Below are 19,693 nucleotides of genomic sequence, written 5' to 3'. Positions count from 1 at the left end.
AAGAGCCAATGCAAAAACATGAAGATGAGAGATGAAGTACTGTCTGTGAGGAAGAAAAAATATGCTATTACTGCTAGACCAAGAGTCTAGGAAGGGGACTGTATTAAAAGACTGAAAAGATATGAAGGAGCCTGTCTGTGAAGAGCTTTAACTGTCAAAGAAAGGAGTTCATATTTCATCTTGGATATAACAGGGACCCATGGGAGTTTAAGTATTACAGAAGCAATATTTTCAGGGGCCCTGACATGTAGGGTAGGCTAGCTTTTCCTATGTTACCAAAGCAAAACCTAAATGCATAAGCAATCCCATTCTATCCCTTCTCCTCCAACAGACTTTCCTCTGTCCTTCCCATTCCATTATCTCTGATTTCTCCCTCTGTACTGGCTCCTTCTCTACTGCCTCCAAACATGCCCAAGTCTCCCCCATTCTCAAAAAACCCTCATTTGATCACTACAACCCTACTTATTGTCCTATATCTCTTCTGCCCTTTGTGGCTAAACTCCTTAAGAAAGCCATCTACTTCCTCTCTTCTTCACTTACTTTTGCTTCTGATTTCATCATTCCACAGAAACTGCTCTCTCTAAAGTTACCAATGATCTTTTAATTGTCAAATCCAAAGTCCTTTTCTCAATCATCATTCTTCTTGACCTCTCCCAAGGTAAGCTGCTTATCACCCTCTTCTCCTTGATAATCTCATCGCTCCAGGTTCTCCCTATTGTTCCTACCTATCAAATCACTGCTTAAATCTCCTTTGCTGAACACTCATCCAGCAGAATACTTATCCAAGTCTCTCTTTAAATGTCCAGGGCTTCTCTTCCATCCTCCCTCTTTTATCACTTCACTGGGTGATCTGATCAGCTACTGTGGATTTAATTATCATCTCAGTGCAGATAATTCTCAAATCCACAAATCTTGCCCTGACCTCTCTTCAGATCTTCAATCTCACATCTCCAACTGTCTTTCAAACATATCAAAATTGATATCCAGAAGATATCTTAAACTCAACATGTCCACAACTGAATTCATTTTTCCCACAAAATAATCCTCACCCCCTCCAAACTTCACTTACTGTCAAAGTACCATCAATCTCCAAGCTCCCCAGATTCACATCCTACTGTCATCCTTGACTTCATTATTTCCCATTCCCAATATCCAATTAGTTGCCAAGGCCTGTCAATTTCACATTCATAACATCTCTCAAATATACCCCCTTCTCTCCACTAAACAGTGCCAGCACTCTGGTATAGGCACTCTGGTATAGGTATATACAAAATCCTCTGTCTGTTTGGCATTCAAAGTTTCAAAGTTTTCCTAACATAGCCCCCTTCTACTTTTAAAATCTTCTTACACTTTACTTTCCACCATATATTCTTTCATACAGTGACACTGAATGACACTGAGTGAAAATCTGGTGTCTTCTCTAAATATCTTTGTTTATAAAGATTTTCCTCTGTTTAGCTGAATAATTTTTTTAACTGTTGAATGATGCAGTAACAGACTCTTTTGTTCCCATATCAGAACTAAAATACCAAAGGACCTGCCTGAGTCAGACATAGCTCACAAAACAGTCAAACATACACTTTAAGAAAATTACTTTGATAGCTGTATCAACTAACAATACTAGGTGCCAGGTATTATGTTCAACACTTGAGAATATAAAGAAAGGAAAAATGGTTGCTGCCTTGAAGGGAGCACACATTCCAATGGGAGACAAATGTGTAAATAATTAGGTACATACAAACACGAAAGAAAAGATAAGCCATTTTAGAAACTTATCACAAGGTTAAAATGGGAACCTTGGGGTTTTTTTCCCCTCTTTGGAAGGGGTTTTCCAGCCTACCTTCTGCAAGAATCACAAACCAGAAAGAACTAACACCCTAGTTAGGCAAGTGTGACCTATTGAACTTATAAGCATCCCATTATGATAAACAAAGTCAAATCCAGTAACCAACTTTCTTTTTATATGACAAACAATACCACATTGGTCCAACTAAGTGCTATAGAATACTGTTTACTGGCTAAGTAATATAAACCCAGCATTGATGTACAGCTACATTTCACTCAAAAAACTGAAGGCATAAAAAAATTATGCCCTTTGCAGTGAGCTCCCTCTTCTCTCTTGTTCCTCATCTCACACTACTTAGATGTCATTTCTGCAGTCTCCTTCACCTCTCTTTCACATCAAGAGGTAGCCTCTCTCCTTGACAAGGCAAATTCCTCTAACATGCACAAGTTGATCTTATTCCACTGCATCTATTCCAGCAGACTGGGAAAGATTTCACAATTCTTATCAATGGGGTATCAATTTTGACTTTAAAGGAATAAACATAAAATATGTATGCCACCTGCTTCTTAACTGAAACCTGGTCAATTAAAAGTATGTCCTATGCTACCATCCTTAAATAGAGGATCTGGGAAGAGTCCTACAACAGTCCACCCTCCACCCTCTCCAATCAGAGCCTGCAAAGAGAAGGCCCAGAAGAGTTTCAGAGTTGATGTAATCTTGCTGGAAGATGGCTTTTTGGAGATTACGATCAAATCCAGGAGAGCAGCAAGGTAGGAAATAATGATTTTTTTTGCTTGTGATGTTATCTGGTACTCATCATGTCCAGTACATACTAATTTTGTCTCAGAGAAAGCATTCATGACATAAAAACTTGAAGGTACTATATCATCTAAAAATATTTGTCTCATTCTTCAATCCTGAAGTTTGTTTTTCTCATTGTTTCTTACCATTCTCACCTCTTCCCACCTTTGCCTTGAAGTCACCAAGTATCAAAGCATTATGCTAACTTAATTTGGAGATCATTAATGAGATCTTCACAGAATTTTTCTACTTCATCATCTGCAACTGATACTTATGCACACACTGTTGGTGTGTAAAAGGAAGTAAACACATGGTGGTCTGTTAACAAATCTTAAGAACGATAATGCAAAATGAGATGACCAAAGATCCTATTAAATATGTATCATTATCTTTGGACAGAGGGTAAAGCAAATTCCACCAGGTTATTTCCTCTCTAAGTAGTATCTATATCCTTTATGACAGAGAATTTTTATTAAACTGTTACTATATGCTATGCACTGGGGACAAAACATAAGCAAGCAAGTCAATCCCTGCCCTCAAACAGTTTACATACTAAGGGGCCAAAATATAAAAGAAAGTTTTGGGGGTAAGGGATAATAGACTCATATAGTATAAGCATAATAGCATGTATACAGAGGGCCAAGAAGTGGTATGAAAGCCTGGTATCAAGGAAGATAAGGAAAAAGCTCACCTATCAGATCCAATAGACTCATCCAAGGTTGAGATGGAAAAAGAGGTGGGAAGACAGATAGCCAGCAAGATGGCCAAAGTATAGGCAGCATGAAGAAGAAACTACAAGGAATTTAGCTGCCACTTTCTTCTAATTTCATTTACAATTACAACGTCAACACTGATAGGAATCTACTCCTCAGCAGTATGTTTACTTGGTCACTGGACAGGGATCCCATGCACAGAGTACCAGCAGCCAAATTAAAGCTTATAGACTGAATAAAAGCTGTGTAATTGTTAGCAAACTTTTGGCTTTTCTACCACTGTGCCACTATCACTATAAAAGCAGAGAGGAAAAAAAACCAAAAACAAAAAGCAAGTTCATAACATGTCACTAAGGTCATAACGCAATATAGACTAATAATAAGGGTAAAGTTTTAGATCTTAAATACAAAGGCAATAGAAGTAGCCAAAAGGAATATTTCTTTTTTCTTTTGGAGAAGCAATTGGGTTAAGTGACTTGCCCAGGGTCACACAGCTAGTAAGTGTCAATGTCAAGTATCTGGTCTGAGACCGCATTTGAACTCAGGTCCTCCTGACTCCAGGGCTGGTGCTCTATCCACTGCGCCACCTACCTGCCTCAGGAATATTTCTGAATGGTACTAAATGAGTAACTTCTAGATCAATGTCACAAAACAGATTTTTTATGTCCAACCTCTTATACAATGGCAACTACCTGAGAAACACGAATCTATAAAACATACAATATTCACACCAACTAGTACTTTCATTAATGTCAAAGATAAAAAGCTCTAATGAATATAAAATAGATATGAACCATTAAATAGTTTGTAACAGTCTTATGCTTGCCAGATAAACAAACACTTAAATAGATTTTTATGATCACAAATTTAATATTTATTTCATATATATTCTTTCCTTTGATTCTTATAATAACCTTGTGACAGAAGTGGTTTATTATTATCTCCCTTTTTACTAATGAAGACACTGACCCCCCCCCGAGTTATTCCTCCCACCCCAAAAAAGGAAGAAAAAAAATAACTTCCCAAAGTACATAGTTTATGAATGGTAGAGCCCAGATTTGATTTTAGGTCTTTTGACTCCAAGATTAATACATTATCAGTCGTCAAAATGCATTTAAAGCACCTACAATGTACTAGACACTCAGCACAGTACTGGGAATAACTGGAATAAAAATACAAAGAATGAAACAACCCCTACTCACAAGGTACTTATATGCTAATGAGGTAGAAAGGAAATAGATCTAGAATACATATAGCATAAATACAAAATGAATAAAAACAAAAATATGCAAATAGTTAAGTGCAAGGTAGTTTGGGAGGAAGGGCATTAGCAGATATAAGTATTAGAAAAGGCTTTATACAGAATATGATGCTTGATCCATTTCTTAAAGAAGAGAAGGAATGGATGCCGCAGAAGTAAGAAGGGAGTACATTTCAGGGATGTGGGGGATGGTTAATGTTAAAACAAATGAGAGATGAAGTGGTACGTATGAGGAACAAGTTTAGTTTCACTAGACTACAGAGGGTGGAAAGGGAGGTAATGTATAATGAGGCTAGAAAGACAAGTTTGGTCCAAGTTGAGCAGTGCGTTAAAAGCTTAACAAATGAGTTCATATTTATTCCAGTGCAAAGGTACAGAGCCAGGAAATGGAAAGTTGTGATGAACAGAGAGAAGGCTAGTTTGAATGGATCACAAAATGTGGGACGGAAGGTTCAATATCCAAAAAGGCTTGAAAGAGAGTTTAGGGCCAGGTTGAAAAAGGGCTTTAACAGCTAAACAAAGGAGTTTGTATTTTAATCCTAGAAGAAATAGAAAGACAGTGATGAGCAGGAGAGTAATAGGGTCAGATCCACACATAAGCAAAGTCACTTTGGCAGCAGTATGTAGGATGGACCAATATGATAAGAACTTGAAAGCAAGGGAACTAGGAGACTATTGCAATCTAGCAGAGGTGATAAAGCCTAAACTAAGGTGGTAGCTTTATGAATATAGAGAAGAACTTGGGAGAAGTTCCTTCCTATTGTTCAGACTTTTTAAAATATAGAGCTAAATTTTTTTAAAATAAAATAAAATATATAGCTAAAAAAATCCTGGATGAAGTTTATGGAAGAATTATTTCACAAATAATTTATGAATAAAGTTGTTAATTTTCCATAGAAAGACTTTGCAAATTATAAACAGGTGGATTCAATCCTGATACTCCTTTTGCTATGTTTATGAATAAAAGGGCATACTGAATCAACAAAGCATAATCTAGAACAGACCTGGAAAGAAAATACTTAATGGTATTTTGGAATGCATACCAATTATATATGAATTCTTAATAAATTCTGACTTTTATGCAAAGGCTAAAGAAGTTTGTGGTTTTATCTTTTGGGGAGGGGGAGGGCAGGGCAGGGAAGAAGTGACTCCTGGCTATCATGGTTTGGATGTTGGTCATGATGGAATTCCTGTCTTCAGACCCACTTTTGGCTGACAGCCCGCAATTTGTTATGGGCAAAGAACAGGTCCCTATTTTTGTAATGGAATATCAGTTCTGAGTGATAAGAGTGGACAAATTTAACAATAAAATTGTGTACACCTTAAAACAAATGTTGCTATTTGGTCTATTTTATATACTGAAAGTATAAGAAAATCAAAGCATACTGAGTGAAAAAAATGGTCAATTAAAAAGTATTCTTTAAGCACATAAATGTGCCAAGATTCTGGGCTGGATGCTAGAAGACCAAGAATGAAACAATGCCTACCTTTTTTTTTAACTGTTTATCAAAATATTTTATTTTAGAAGACCCCCTCAAAAAAAGACCCTCCTCATTAGACAGATGCCTCAATGATACCCTTGCCTTTTTTTTTTCTTTTTTAATCAACTAAAACAATCTGATGCTTAAAATAAAAGACAGGAAATATTTCCCAATCAGACTTTAGTCAAGAATATATACATACACACACACAAACACACACACACACACACACACACACACACACACACACATTTTATCCTGGGGATGAGGCAAGGGAGGGGAAGATGTTGCCAGTAGTTCACAGAAGTATTCAGTTTTTTTTACTACACAGGGAATAAGAACTGCATTGCTGAAGACATAACACACAGCAAGGTTAACTAGAATACAACTCGTGGCTAGCAAAGGGGGTAGGTGGAACAATGCTTACTTTCAAGAAATGCTTATTCTCAAGGGAGGTATAAGGAAGAAGGAAGACATGCACATTTATCATAAACAGAATAAAAGATAGTTTTAAATATAAATATAATAATTTAGAGAAGGAGAATGCTAACAATGGGGAGTGCTGGACAGGCTTTATGCACAACTTGAGATCTGAGCTGCATCTTTAAGGAAGAGAAGGATTCTATGAGGAAAAGATGAGGGAAGAAGCACAGTGCAGGAATGGGGAATGACCAATACAAAGATCCAGAAACAGGAGAGAGAATAGTATGTGTAAGGATTAGAGAAAAGTTAGAGTGCAGGAAAAGAAATAATATAAAATGAAGCTGGAAAGCAATGTATAATGAAGCTTGCTGCACAGTCAAGAAGCACTGCAGTGCTATATAAGTCAAACAGAGGAGTTTATATTTTATCTAGAGGAAATAGAGAGCAATTGGAGTTTATCACACAGGAGAATAAAATGATCACATCTGCACTTAAGGAAAATTACTTCATCAACTATGAAAATGGACTAGAATGGGCAAAGAAATGAGTAAGGAAACCAATTAAGAGGCTACTGCAATAGTCAAAGAGGAGGTCCATGGGCTTCATTGTCTGGTTTAGTGGCTTCATTTCTATATGAGTCTGACAGCACTAGTCTAGGTGAGTGATAGATAAATGACTCAACTAAAGTAGTTGCTAACTTGAGTAGGGAGAAGTGTTAAACATGAGAGATGTTATATAGGAAGAAACAGCATCATTTGGCAACTTGAACTAATTATAAATGTGGACTGAGGGAGAGTGGAGAGTCAAGGATAAAATTAAGGTTACAAACCTGGAAGCCTGGAAGAATGGTAGTGTCTTCAATGGAAATAAAGAAATCTAGAAGAGTGGTGGCTTTAGAAATAAAGATAAATGCACTGTGATTTATATGCTGAATTTGAGATATTTACAGGACATCAAATTTGATATTCCCAAGAAACAGGCAGTTACTTATCTCTAAGTGTCAGTGAGGAGACAGTAACTTATCTCTAAGTGCTAGTGAGGAGACGGACTAGGGTGGGATATATAGATTTCTGATTCATTTGCAGGGTGAGCCTCAAAAGCTCCAAAAACTTAAGGCAGAAAGTGCTCGTTTTAGTAGAGTTTCCATTGAAAAGTAACACTAAAATTTAAAAAATTAAACCCCACCAAAAACAAACAAAACCAACATTTCCCCAATTGATGAACAATCAAAGGACATGAACAGTCAGAGACAGTGAGGAGGTGCAGTGGATAAGAGTACTGAAACTGGAATTAGGAAACTGGAGTTACATCCTGCCTCAGACACTCACTAACTGTATAATCTTGGGCATGTCACTAAAGTTCTATCTGTTTCCTCATCTGGAAAATGAAGTTAATAACATCTAACTCCTAAATTTGTTGTGGGGATAAAATAGTATTTGTAAAGTGCTTTGCAAATCTTAATGTGCTATATAAATGCTAAATATTATTATTAACAATTATTTGTAGAGGAAGAAATCCAAGCTATCAATCAATTGCCATATGGATCTACTTGCTATGATTTGTTAAAAGATCAATCCTAAACTTGCTTCTTTGTAGCTAATACCCACTGCTCCTCATTTTGTTCTCTTGGTCCAAAAAAAAAACCAAAACAAAACAACAACTCTTATCACTCTTTTACAGGACATCCCTGCAAATACTTAAATACATCATCTTTCTGAGTCTTACCTTCTCCACAATAAACATCCCCAATTCTTTCAAAAGATTCTCATGTGATAGACATATGATAACCTTCAAAATTCAGATTACTCTCCTTTAGCTTACCCATGCCCTTCTCAAAATGTGGGGCCTAGACTTGAACACAGTATTTTAAAAGATCTGCCCAGGAATACAACAGAGAGAATATTGCCTTCTTGTTCCTCTTAAAACAGTCCAACATCACACTAGTTTTTTTTTAGATTCTACATTATGTAGCTGGTTCAGGTTGAACCTGAAGTCACCAAACTGCTGTCTAAGCAAGTCTTCCTCCTCCAACCTCTTGCATTCATGAATTTGATTTTTTAAACCTACAAAAACGTTATTTATCCTTCCTGCCAATCAGCCATTGAAACATTAACTAATTTATCTTATCTAATCAATTAATTTATAAAGTTTCTTTAAGGCATTTCATCTTTGTATCATAAGTGCTCAGCACAGTCCATAGCATATTATTATTGCTTAATAAATAAATGCTTGATTTTAATTCTTCTGCAAGAGAACTTCAGATAACAATTTGTTGCTTTCTTAAAAGGTCTATTTTCATGGGAAACTCTCCCAATCTCCAAAACATTTAGGGTATTTCCACTAACCAGTATATCCACCCTGCTCTATTTTCATAATTACAAACATAAAAGCACATCTTGGGGAAACCAGCTTTCCTATATTTTGCTTTAGGGGCACGTAATTTATTTGTCTCTTTGATAGTCTAGGCTTCATATGCTATTTATTTAAAAAAACCTATTTCATAAAAATGAAATTAGGAGAAAATAACTGCATACATTCTGAATTGTGTCTAGGGAGATGTGGATATTTAACAGTATTTTTTAAAACTGTTCTTTAAGGGAGCAGCTAGGTGGCGCAGTGGATAGAGCCTCAACCCTGAAGTCAGGAGAACCTGACTTCAAATTCAGCCTCAGACCAAATACTTGACACTTACTAGCTGTGTGACTCTGGGCAAGTCACTTAACCCCAATTGCCTAAGCAAAAAAAAAAACAAAAACAAACAAAACAAAAACAAAAAAAACAAAAAAAACCCGTTCTTTAAAATAACCATCCTGCCACCATTAAACTTCAAAATATAGCTTAAGAAAGCAAGCCAACAGAAGTCAAAGTTCAAGAGATTTCACTGTTTGATGTTCAACTACTAAGAATTGAACTGAGATTACAGCTTATGAATTAAAAACATTAAAGGAAAATAAACTATTTTCATCTGACCTTATTGTAAAGATTAATCCAGGAGAAAGTTTAAATTTTTTAATACTTCAGCTCAACTCTAATAACTCGGACACTTTAATTAAACTCCATGGTCATTCCATTAGTACTAAAGCAATTTAAAAAGATAGTAGTATTTTTATTAATTTTCTTTTAAATTATACAAAGAGAATAAATATGATTACATATGTGTGTACACATGACACATGCAAATTGGTTAAAATAATTCATCCTCTCTTATGGTCATAAATTCCTTATTTTCAAATATAGTTGATCCTTGAAGGATTGAAACAGGTCTGTACAATACTCACATTAGATACAACTGTAATAAATGCATGTGCTATGAGAAACGGCAAAGTTTCAGGGGTTCCATACTCAAAGCAATCCTTCATGAGGGAAAGGCCATTTTTTCCACAAAACAAACAAACATAACGAAGCAAGTGCAATGGTACTTCTACATCCTGTGAAGATACAAGGACATATATAATCATTTGAAACTGTCATGAAGTTAAAATTTTATAGTCAACACTTCTAAACACATCCTATCTTAACATAAAAAATTCTAACACATATTTAACAAAGGACTTAAAAATTTTAAAATAAAAAATGCACACTACTTACATTCATATCACAGAACGCCCCTAATATATTGCTTTCTTGAGCTGAAATATCCTGATAAAAAAGAAATATAATTAGCTCACATACACTAAAAGACAGGGGGAGGGGTTAAGACAAATTAGAAGATACAATATGTGGTTTCCAAAATGCTAATTCTTCAAGATCAGCAGTTTTAAAAAATTATCTACCATGCTCTGCTATCTTATTTGTAAAGCCTTATTTATCATCAAAATTCATATAAATGAATGTTACAAATAAATGATTCTTACCTACTTCCCTTTTTAAAAACCCAAACTTGTCTCACTTTTATTAACCAAAAATGAAAACCTGCCTAAAAAAAATATTTAACCCTTTTGTACTGACCATATCTGAGTTATCATTATGAATATCAATTATTATCCAATAATACCTCATCTACATAAAACTCATCTGTGTAAAGGTAGCTAAGAAAGAGATCTCAGGTTAATATAAAGGAAAAACTTCTTAACAATTAATTAACTTTGCAAGGTTGAACAAGTTTACTTTGCTAAGCAGTAAGTTTGCCTTCAACACAAGTGTTCAAGTGGGACTGATAATAAATGTTTATCTAGGGATATTGTAGAGAGGAATCTTGTTCAAGTACTAACTATACTAGATGATTTTAAGATCTCATCTAAGTGAGATTCTATAATTCTATTTAAAAGCAACATAACTGAAAACCAGGAATTAAAGAATTAGATTTCTGTAACATATAGAAACTAAAGTTTAGGCATGCTACTCATAAGAAAAACCCTAAATCATCCAGAGTCTATTTTCTCTCCTCTTATCTACTGTATAAGCAAGCAGCAGTTAAGAAGGTATTTCAAGAAGGGACAGAAAAGTATGGGACTGCAAGAGGCAGATTCAATGACAGAATCTGTAAGTGATACTTAAATGACAGCAAGGGAACACTCCAGCCTCTTAAACATACAAATACCCACACCTGTATATACAAAAATGGCCAACTAAATAAAAGGCATACCTCAAGCAGTTTAGCAATCTGGGACCACTTACTTAGGGTAAACAAAGCCCAGTAAGTCTTGACTGTATTACAGTACAGCAAAAAAAAAATTTTTGGTCATCCTAATAATGATCCTAAGTCTTCAAGAAAATACTTAAGTATCCAATTCCGGCAGAGCACTAAGCTGAGAGAGATAAAAAGCTTAAAAAAACTCCTAGTGCCTTCACAGAAGAAATAGTATAACAGAAGGAAGTTACATTCACAAGTAACCATAATGCAAAATAATAGATAAATGCATAAGTTATGCCACCACGTAATACATTTTAGAAAGATTTCCACCTAAAAACTGTCAAAAATGAATTTCCATGCTTAAGTGGAAAAATCTCTTAGAGAAAACAATGATTCAAAACACTCCATTCCACAAAGATTCTAGATAGCTAAGATCTTTATTGTACTATGCTCTAATTCAGTGGTGCCTTCAGGAACTTCTGGGGAAGAAAGAAAAAAGTGTTCCTACAACAAATTTTGAACTTTTCCATGGTATTTTTAATAATCAAATTTCTGCTCAAACATGTATATATTCATCCTAATAATTTTAATGTTTCTATCTATATCAGGCGATAATTCCCTGCTGCTGGAAGCATACCTATTTCTAGTAAGGCTTTGCTTTTCTAATTCACTGTTTCCAAACTGCTGTTGTCTGAGATATTAGATAAACAGTATAAGCATTAGTACACAGATGCTGTTACATCTATTGTGACTATTCTCAAGATTTTTCTGCTTAATTCATTTTTTTGAAACTGTTACTGATAGCTAAGGGTACCTGATAAGACAGATGTTACTAAACTATGATTTCAAATAACAGCACATTCAAAAAAAAGTCTAGACTCCTAAGTAGAAGAGTCTCACTGAAAACTTTTTTTTCCAATCTGTTGTTTTTATTCTAAAAAATTTCTCTAAGCCTGCATACTGATTTAAGAAGTATAACCAGGCATTAAGAATAATACATAAAATTTTATTCGAAAACTTTGTATTCAGATTTAAGCAAAGTCTCTGCTCAAAACTAAGAAATAGATCCATTTCTAAGACTTTTAACTGTAGATGGTTTGTATAATTAAACACAGGCCTAAAGTTTCCTATATCAAATCTTACAAAATACTAATTTTTGATGGTAGGAAATCAGAAATATGGGGTTTTGCCCTGTCAAAACTAGTAACAATTTCAACTTGTAGAACAACTGCAAATAAAAGTATTTTTATTCAAGTAATATATGCAGTATGAATAAAATTAACTAAACATGAAGCATAAAAATTCACAATAGTCCTACATTACATATAAATGTATCACAAAACATAATCATTCATACAATCAAGTAGCATTTATATATTGTTTTAAAGTGTGCAAAGCACTTTATATGTTATCTCATTTAACCCTCACAACAACCCTGTGAGGTAGGTGCTATTATTATAATCATTTTACAGGTGAGGAAACTGAAGCTAAGAAAGGTTAAATGACTTGTGCAGGGTCACACAGCTAAATGTTTGAAGCAGGATTTTGAAGTCAAGTCTTTCTGACTCCAAATACAGCACTACGCCACCAAGCTGCAACATTAAAGTTAGCATAACAAAATTATGGGAGCAAGCATGAACAGCACTTTTTTTTACTAATTATAGAATTCCAATTAGTAGCATTTCAATTAACATGTATTTATAGACATCTTATAATTAAGAAGAAATAATCAATTCATTTTCATACACTACACTAATACAATAAGATAAAAAGCCATGAGATTATAGCATCATAGATTAAAGCCACCTATTATAGTCCTCATCTTGCAGATAAGGAAACTGAGACCCCGAGAGGCAGTGACTTTCCTGACTTTAAACCAGGCCCTCTGACTCCAAATGCAGGGCATAGTTCTAGCCAAATATTTTCTCCTGTCCTGCCACAAGGAGTCCTATTGTACTATAAAATATGCTTTTCTTTATTTAAAAAAAGTTAAAGAAAAGAATAAGATAATGAAGAAGCAAAAAACAAGGAAAACATGGTCACAGAACAAGAATAATTGGGCTGGCAGGCTACATGAATTTCTACCAATTTCCCTGACAAAGTGGTATGAAAGATAATGATTACATTTTACTAAACGAAAATTACAGTAGCATCTACAATTAAAATTTACATTAGATCACTCAACAACAAACTGATAAATAATTAAGGAAATTCTTAAGATTAAAGTCTAAATATTATCGAGTATAATGTAAAATTCAATATAAAGACTTTTCTATTTAGTCTTTGTCCCATTACCAAATGTACTGAAAATAAGATATTTTACTTGAACTCAACATATTATTTCAATGAGGCACCAGAGTACAAAATCTGTGCATACTGAAAGTTTCACACAATTTATCCATTTCTCATTTAACCCTCACAACAACCTTATGAGATAAGATAGAAAAAGCCCCATTTTCCCATAACAAAGATGTTGATATCAAAAAGCTGGTAAGAGCCTCAAATGGGGAAGTCCTTTGAGACTACAATCACATCTAGATCAAGGGACCATTAACTTCCACAAATATTCATGCTTCAATGCTAACAACAATTAGCATTATTATGAGATGGATCTTTTGGGAAATTTAGTATTGGTTGAATGTCCAAAATATTACTATACAGGAGATTCTGATCAAAACAGTTTCTTTAAAATCACTATTAATGAGATTAATCTTTTGTTTCCCTATAATAATATTCATTTACCTCTCTTAACTAGTTAATCTGTGCTCATCTTTTTTTTTCTTTTTTTTTGGTGAGGCAATTGTGATTAAGTGACTTGCCCAGAGTCACACAGCTAGTGAGTATTAGGTGTCTGAGGCTGGATCTGAACTTAGGTCCTCCTGAATCCAGGGCAGGTGCTCTATCCACTGCACCACCTAGCTGCCCCACTCATCTTTTAAAGATCTGAGAAGCTACCACCGTATGAAGTCTTCTGTAACCTCTGCATCAGTGATAGCTTTTGCACTTTGGGATCTGATCTTTGTTTCGCCAACTAACTCTCTAATGCTCTTATTTAATATTGCATTTTAATTCCATAAAGGCAGGAATCATGTCTAAAATTCTGTCTCCCCCATAAAATCTAACAAACTCAGAGATTAAATGACTACCCCAACGACAGAAATCTGATTATTGTTATAAAAAACTTGGGACTCCAAAGAATAATGAAACACATCTTTTTCTTCTCAGTAGAAAACTGGGAACTATCATTATAGAATGTAGCATAGTATCAGTCCATTACTAAGTAGGAAGGTTTTACTTAACTTTTTTTAATTGAATTTCAATTTTTTTTTCAATTAGAAAAGGTTAAAGAAATAAGTGGGATATAAAACCAAAAAAGACCAATAAAACTTTTTAAAAGAAAATAATTTCTTAAAAAAGAATTACACAGCTAATTAATGGCAGAGGAAGGCCCCCCCCTTTTTTAAAAATGTGGTATTGCTTCTCCTGGATACTGTCTTCTCTCTAGGTTTTCAGGATACCATTTTCTCCTGCTCCTCCTCTTACGTATTTGACAGTTACTTCTCAGTTTGGATCTTCATCCAGGTCATATCTGCTAATCTAGGGAGTCGTGAGCCCTCTTCTCTTATCCCTCTACTATATAACTTCACTGAGTTATCTCACCAGTTACCAGAAAGTCAATGAACATCTCTATGCTAACAATTCTCCAATCTACTTATTCAGGCCTAACTTCTCTAATAACCTCCAGTCTTTGGACAAACAAATAAAATGAATTCAGTTTGGGACATACTGAGTTTATGATGTTTACAGGACATCTAGTTTGAGATGTTTAACAGGTAGCTGAAATCTTCTTAGTCTGTCCCCCAAATTCTTAATTTCAACTACCTTTTAGCTAAGTTACTAGCAATAATATCAAGCTTTCAACCTTCCTCCCCATTCACCCAGAATGATTATTATCAACCAATAAGCATTTATTAAGCATCTATTAAATATCAGGTATTGTGCTAAGTACTAGAGATGTAAACAAAGAATAAAACAAGTCTTACTCCCAAGGAGCTTACATTCTAAAGCAAGAGACAACAACGACATACATAAATGTACATTATACCATAAATATGAAGTGAACAGCTATAACTATATATAAAAGTAGTTAAATACAAGGTAGTTTGGAAGAAAAGTGCCATCGGTGGGGGAGTCTAAGAAGAGTATTCATGGAGCTTTAGCTTTAGCTTGAGCTTGAGCTAAAGAGAGGGAAGGTCTAGAGGAAGATAGGAAGGGAATGAATGCCAGGTCTGCAGGCATGAAAAAAGAATCCTAAATGAACAGAGATAGGCCAATTTAGCTAGGTTTCTGAAAGTAGGAGGGGAGATCCACTAGGACCAGAAAGATAGCTTAGGGCCAAGTAACATAGGGCTTTAAATGCTAAATAGGAGTTTAGTTCTTATCTTAGAGGCAACAGAAGTAGTTTGTGTAGAGGAAGAACTTTGTTCAAATAAATTAACTTTGGTAGCATTGTGAAGGATTACCACTGAAATGGTAAAAGACTTGATACAAGAGGACAACTGTTGTAATAATCCAGGTGAGAGGTGGTAAAGGCTTATAAACTAAAGTGATAGCTATGTCAGTGGATCAAAAGAGTGAGGAGTGAAAGATGGTAGTAGTAGTAAAAATATCAAGATTTTGGAGGGGTGCTAAGGAGATTAAGGAAAATACTTTTACTTAACCTTAATTGATTACTAATAAATTCCATGGCCTCCACCACCAAACAGAACAACAGAAGAATCTGTGAATTTTCAGTAATAAAATAAGTACCAAATAAAATCTACAATTAATTAACATTGTCATTTACTATTAGTAAAGCTTATGAATCACAACATGTATATCAAAAGTCTTAAAAAAATCAATTCCTTGCTAATAAACATCAGTAATGCCCACTATAACCTAACTCTTCTTATTTCACACATTTGGTAAAGGCTTCAGGCCATATAAAAGACTCTATAATCTGTATTACTTCTTATCAATTAGAGAATATATCAATAACAAACAGGCAGACTGCTCTATTTTAAATAATCCAATGATTGGTCTTAACAACAAACTATGATTCTTGGTTACATAACCATAACATAAAAGTATATCTCACCAACTCACTCATGTCTGGCGAGAACCACTGCTGCCAAAATTAGTCTTCTAGGGTAAGAACCTAAATTCCCTTAATAACTTCTAAAAATGCTCCAAATGATAGGACTGTCAAGCATTTAGTAGATATCACTGTCTGCTAAAACTCATGTGATGAAAAAAACTAGTTGTTACTAAGTTTCACAAAAGGAAAAAGTAGATAGAATAACTTCATAATAAATTATTTTATCCTGATAATGGTATTCTTAAATTCAACATGTTATTTTCTTTCTAATAATATGGTTCAAAAAATTATTCTCTAAGTTTAAAAAACAACAAAGTATAACATCAGTAACAGCAGATTTATACCAAAGAAAAAGTAACGAGATCACTGTAAGAGAACAAGTTTCTATGTATAATTCCACAATAAACAACAGATATCATCATTTATTTTATTTCAACTCAAAAAAAGTTCATCTTAAAGGCAGTATTTCAAATACTGAAGAACAGGAACAAAACCATCAGTGTAGTATTATTAAATGGCTATCTTGGTGTGAAAATAATGATCACAGTAATAAAGTAGTAATCATTTTTTCACATACACATTCTATACATTTTCCTTTCACAATCCTTAGACTTGTTTGTTTAGTATAAAAATTAAAATGTGGAGCTCACATGTTTTACTATTATGACTTCTCCAAGAAAATTAGCAAAATATTAAAAAAAAATACCTCTATTGTAGGATGAGTGTTATGCTTGTAAGCAGTATATAAGGGAAACTGAATCTGAAAGATTTTTGCCACACATAGCAAGAGTTTTTCCTTCTCATCTGTACTCCATAAATTAAAAGGATCAGAACTCTTCGTAGACTCCTCCTCCGTCAGGCTACAAATCCTTGTAGAGTCTAATTTTTTCTCTGATTTTTGTTTTTCTATATTTTCTTCTTCATGAGACTCTCTTTCTACATTCAATGGCTCCTCAGCTTGATTATTCTGATCTTGCCATGTTGAATCTATGTTAATAGTGCAATGTTTACAGAGCTGGTCCCGAAGCGCTTGAACTTGGGCAATCACTAAGTTAATGAGAGCACATACTACTTGGTTAAAAATCTCCAAGTGCTTATACTCCTTAAAGCAGCATAGACATTGCCTGAAAAAGAGAAATCGAAAAATATATTTGTTTCCATGAATAGTTATGAATTATAATTAAATCATAAATATGTAGAATGTTAGAGAAACACTGAAAAGCTCTTTCCTTAATCAGTTTCCTTAGTTAAATGACTGAGAAAAACATACAAAATTTAACAAACTTTGGTAAGCATCTAATGTGTGCTAGAAGAGACAAAGACAAAAATAAAAATCCTAACCAGAAACAAAGAAAATAAAACCACCTAAAAGGCACCAGTTGCTAAAAGGATTAGCTAAAGATTTTTAAGCAGACTTTTTATTTAAGATTGAACCAGAAATGCCACCAAAATAACCATATAAAATAAACTATGTAAAACAACAAAATTCTAAGTGTTAGACAAAATATAAATTTCCACACCCTTCTAAGCCACCCCCCAAAAAAAAAATTCAAAAGAAAAGGATGACATAATCCTGAGAGAAAGGATAGAATGGGTGAAAGAATTGGGATACAAAGAAAATACAACAAAGGTGTATGGTCTAATGCTGAGTGAAGGGAGCAGAACCAGGAAAACGTACACAGTAACAGCCATGTTGTACAATGACTAATATTGATAGACTTAACCCTTCTTAGCAATACAAGGATCTAAGACATCTCCAAAGGCGTCATGATGGAAAAGGCTATCCACATCCAAAGAAAGAACTATGGAGTTTGAATGCAGATCACAGCATACTATTTGCTATTTTTCTTCTTCTGTTGTGTTTTGTTTCCTCTTTCTGGTTCTTCCTATTGGTTCCAATTCTTACTTAAACATCACTGACATGAAAATATGTTTAATAGGAATGTACATGTACAGCCTATATCAGATTGCATGCCATCTTGGGGAGGGAGGTGAGAAAGGAGGAGGAGAAAAATTTAAAACTCAAAAGCTTATGGAAGTGATTGTTGATAAACCAAAACAAATTAAAAATAAAATTGTTTTAAATAATAAAAAAAAAATAATACAACAAATGAACTAAAGCTATCCAGATGAAATTTATACTGGATGAGTGTTGAGTGTTACAGTTGGGTTCAAAAATCTAAATGTACAAACAAAGTATAGGCCCAAGGAGAGAACATAGTTAGAAAATAGTTCATGTGAAAAAGACCTCAGTATTCAGGGGGACTTTCAAGGCAGCAGTGTGACATGGTAATCAAAAGAGCTAACCACACTGCAGATTATATGTACAAAAGTTTAAGAGCAACAAGTAGGGTTTTACCTTATAAAAATAAAATTGTCCACTGTACAGGAGACACACTAGTATGAAAAGCCAGAGGCCTGACCCACTGACATATATTACCTATGACTTTACTTTTACCAGCAACATATATCCTACTTGACTGGCATAAATAAATAGGAGAATAATTCCATGAGCGCAGCCAGCTAAAGACAGCCTTACATTTATTAAAATGGCAAGAATGTGGGAATAATAGTCATAATGATAATCATAAAAGTGAAGTTGACAGTATTTTTACCTGTTTCTTAACACTGACTCTTTCCATGAAATATTGCTTCAATAATCCTAGTGACCCATTACATCACTGAGAAATAAATACAAATCTCAAGCACAGAATATTCATCAATTCAACTTCAAATACAAAAAAATTCACTTTTCAATAAAAACTACACTAGTAAGTTTGTTTTTAACCTAGGCAATGCAGACATTCTGACTATCTATGGTACTTCGGCTCATTCCATTTCCACAATTTTTCTCAAATATGCTTACTGCTATAAGGATGGAAGTCCCAAAGTTCACTACAGAATACAAAACTCTCTTAACAGAAGTCTTCCTATTTTTTTTGTTCATGTACATCTATCAGTAATAAATAAATAAACAAATCTGAGAATAATGCCCCTCCCCCCCCAGTATGTGTGTGCTTACATACACTCATTATCTACATAACTATAAGACTCACTGTCTAACCCAAACAAAAAGAGGAGGGGAATAGGTTTGAAAGGTAGGAGAGGGAAAGACATTGGAAATAAAAGTAGAGGAGTCTCACTCACCAATCACTGCCCTGTAATATAGGGGCTACCATCCAAGAGAAGACAGTTTTCAGGCAAGAACTGATCTGGGGGACAGGGAGTGGATATAGAGGCAATAAGGAGAGAAGAATTTTCCCAATAGCAAGCACCTTCACAGATGTGGTGAATGCCTAAGTAGAAGTTGCATTAACTGATCTTAGGGACCCACACCAGAGGCAAAAATGGATGAAAGGCAGGTGGTGGTGTGTTAGAGGCAAGCCCACATTTGGCTATTACAAAAAAGATAAGAGTCATCTCATCTACCCACTCTCCAGTACTTCATGCACTTTCATTACTATAGGGAATTCCGGATAAGGAAGCTCCCTCTACCAAGGCAAATCAGTTCCTGCTCT

The 19,693-nt window shown here is 34.5% G+C and overlaps 1 protein-coding gene across 3 annotated transcripts in view; it reads right to left on the bottom strand.

Annotated features, from left to right (window-relative positions):
• The window catches only part of USP34 (ubiquitin specific peptidase 34), a 317,492-nt gene that overhangs the window by 208,721 nt on the left and 89,078 nt on the right, over positions 1-19,693 (bottom strand). For all 3 annotated transcript variants that reach the window (XM_027865141.1, XM_027865140.1, XM_027865142.1), the window contains 3 exons: positions 16,882-17,299; positions 10,054-10,104; positions 9,744-9,893 (listed from right to left, as the gene is read on the bottom strand). In XM_027865141.1, coding sequence (XP_027720942.1) covers positions 9,744-9,893; positions 10,054-10,104; positions 16,882-17,299 — 619 coding nt within the window. The remainder of the gene's footprint in view (positions 1-9,743; positions 9,894-10,053; positions 10,105-16,881; positions 17,300-19,693) is intronic.

The sequence above is a fragment of the Vombatus ursinus genome, unplaced genomic scaffold (genome assembly GCF_900497805.2).
Source record: "Vombatus ursinus unplaced genomic scaffold, bare-nosed wombat genome assembly UNPS02014778.1, whole genome shotgun sequence".
NCBI classification, from domain to species: Eukaryota; Metazoa; Chordata; class Mammalia; order Diprotodontia; family Vombatidae; genus Vombatus; species Vombatus ursinus.
The sequence above is the reverse complement of the archived record's forward strand: the minus strand, read 5'-3'. Positions and strand labels throughout refer to the sequence as shown.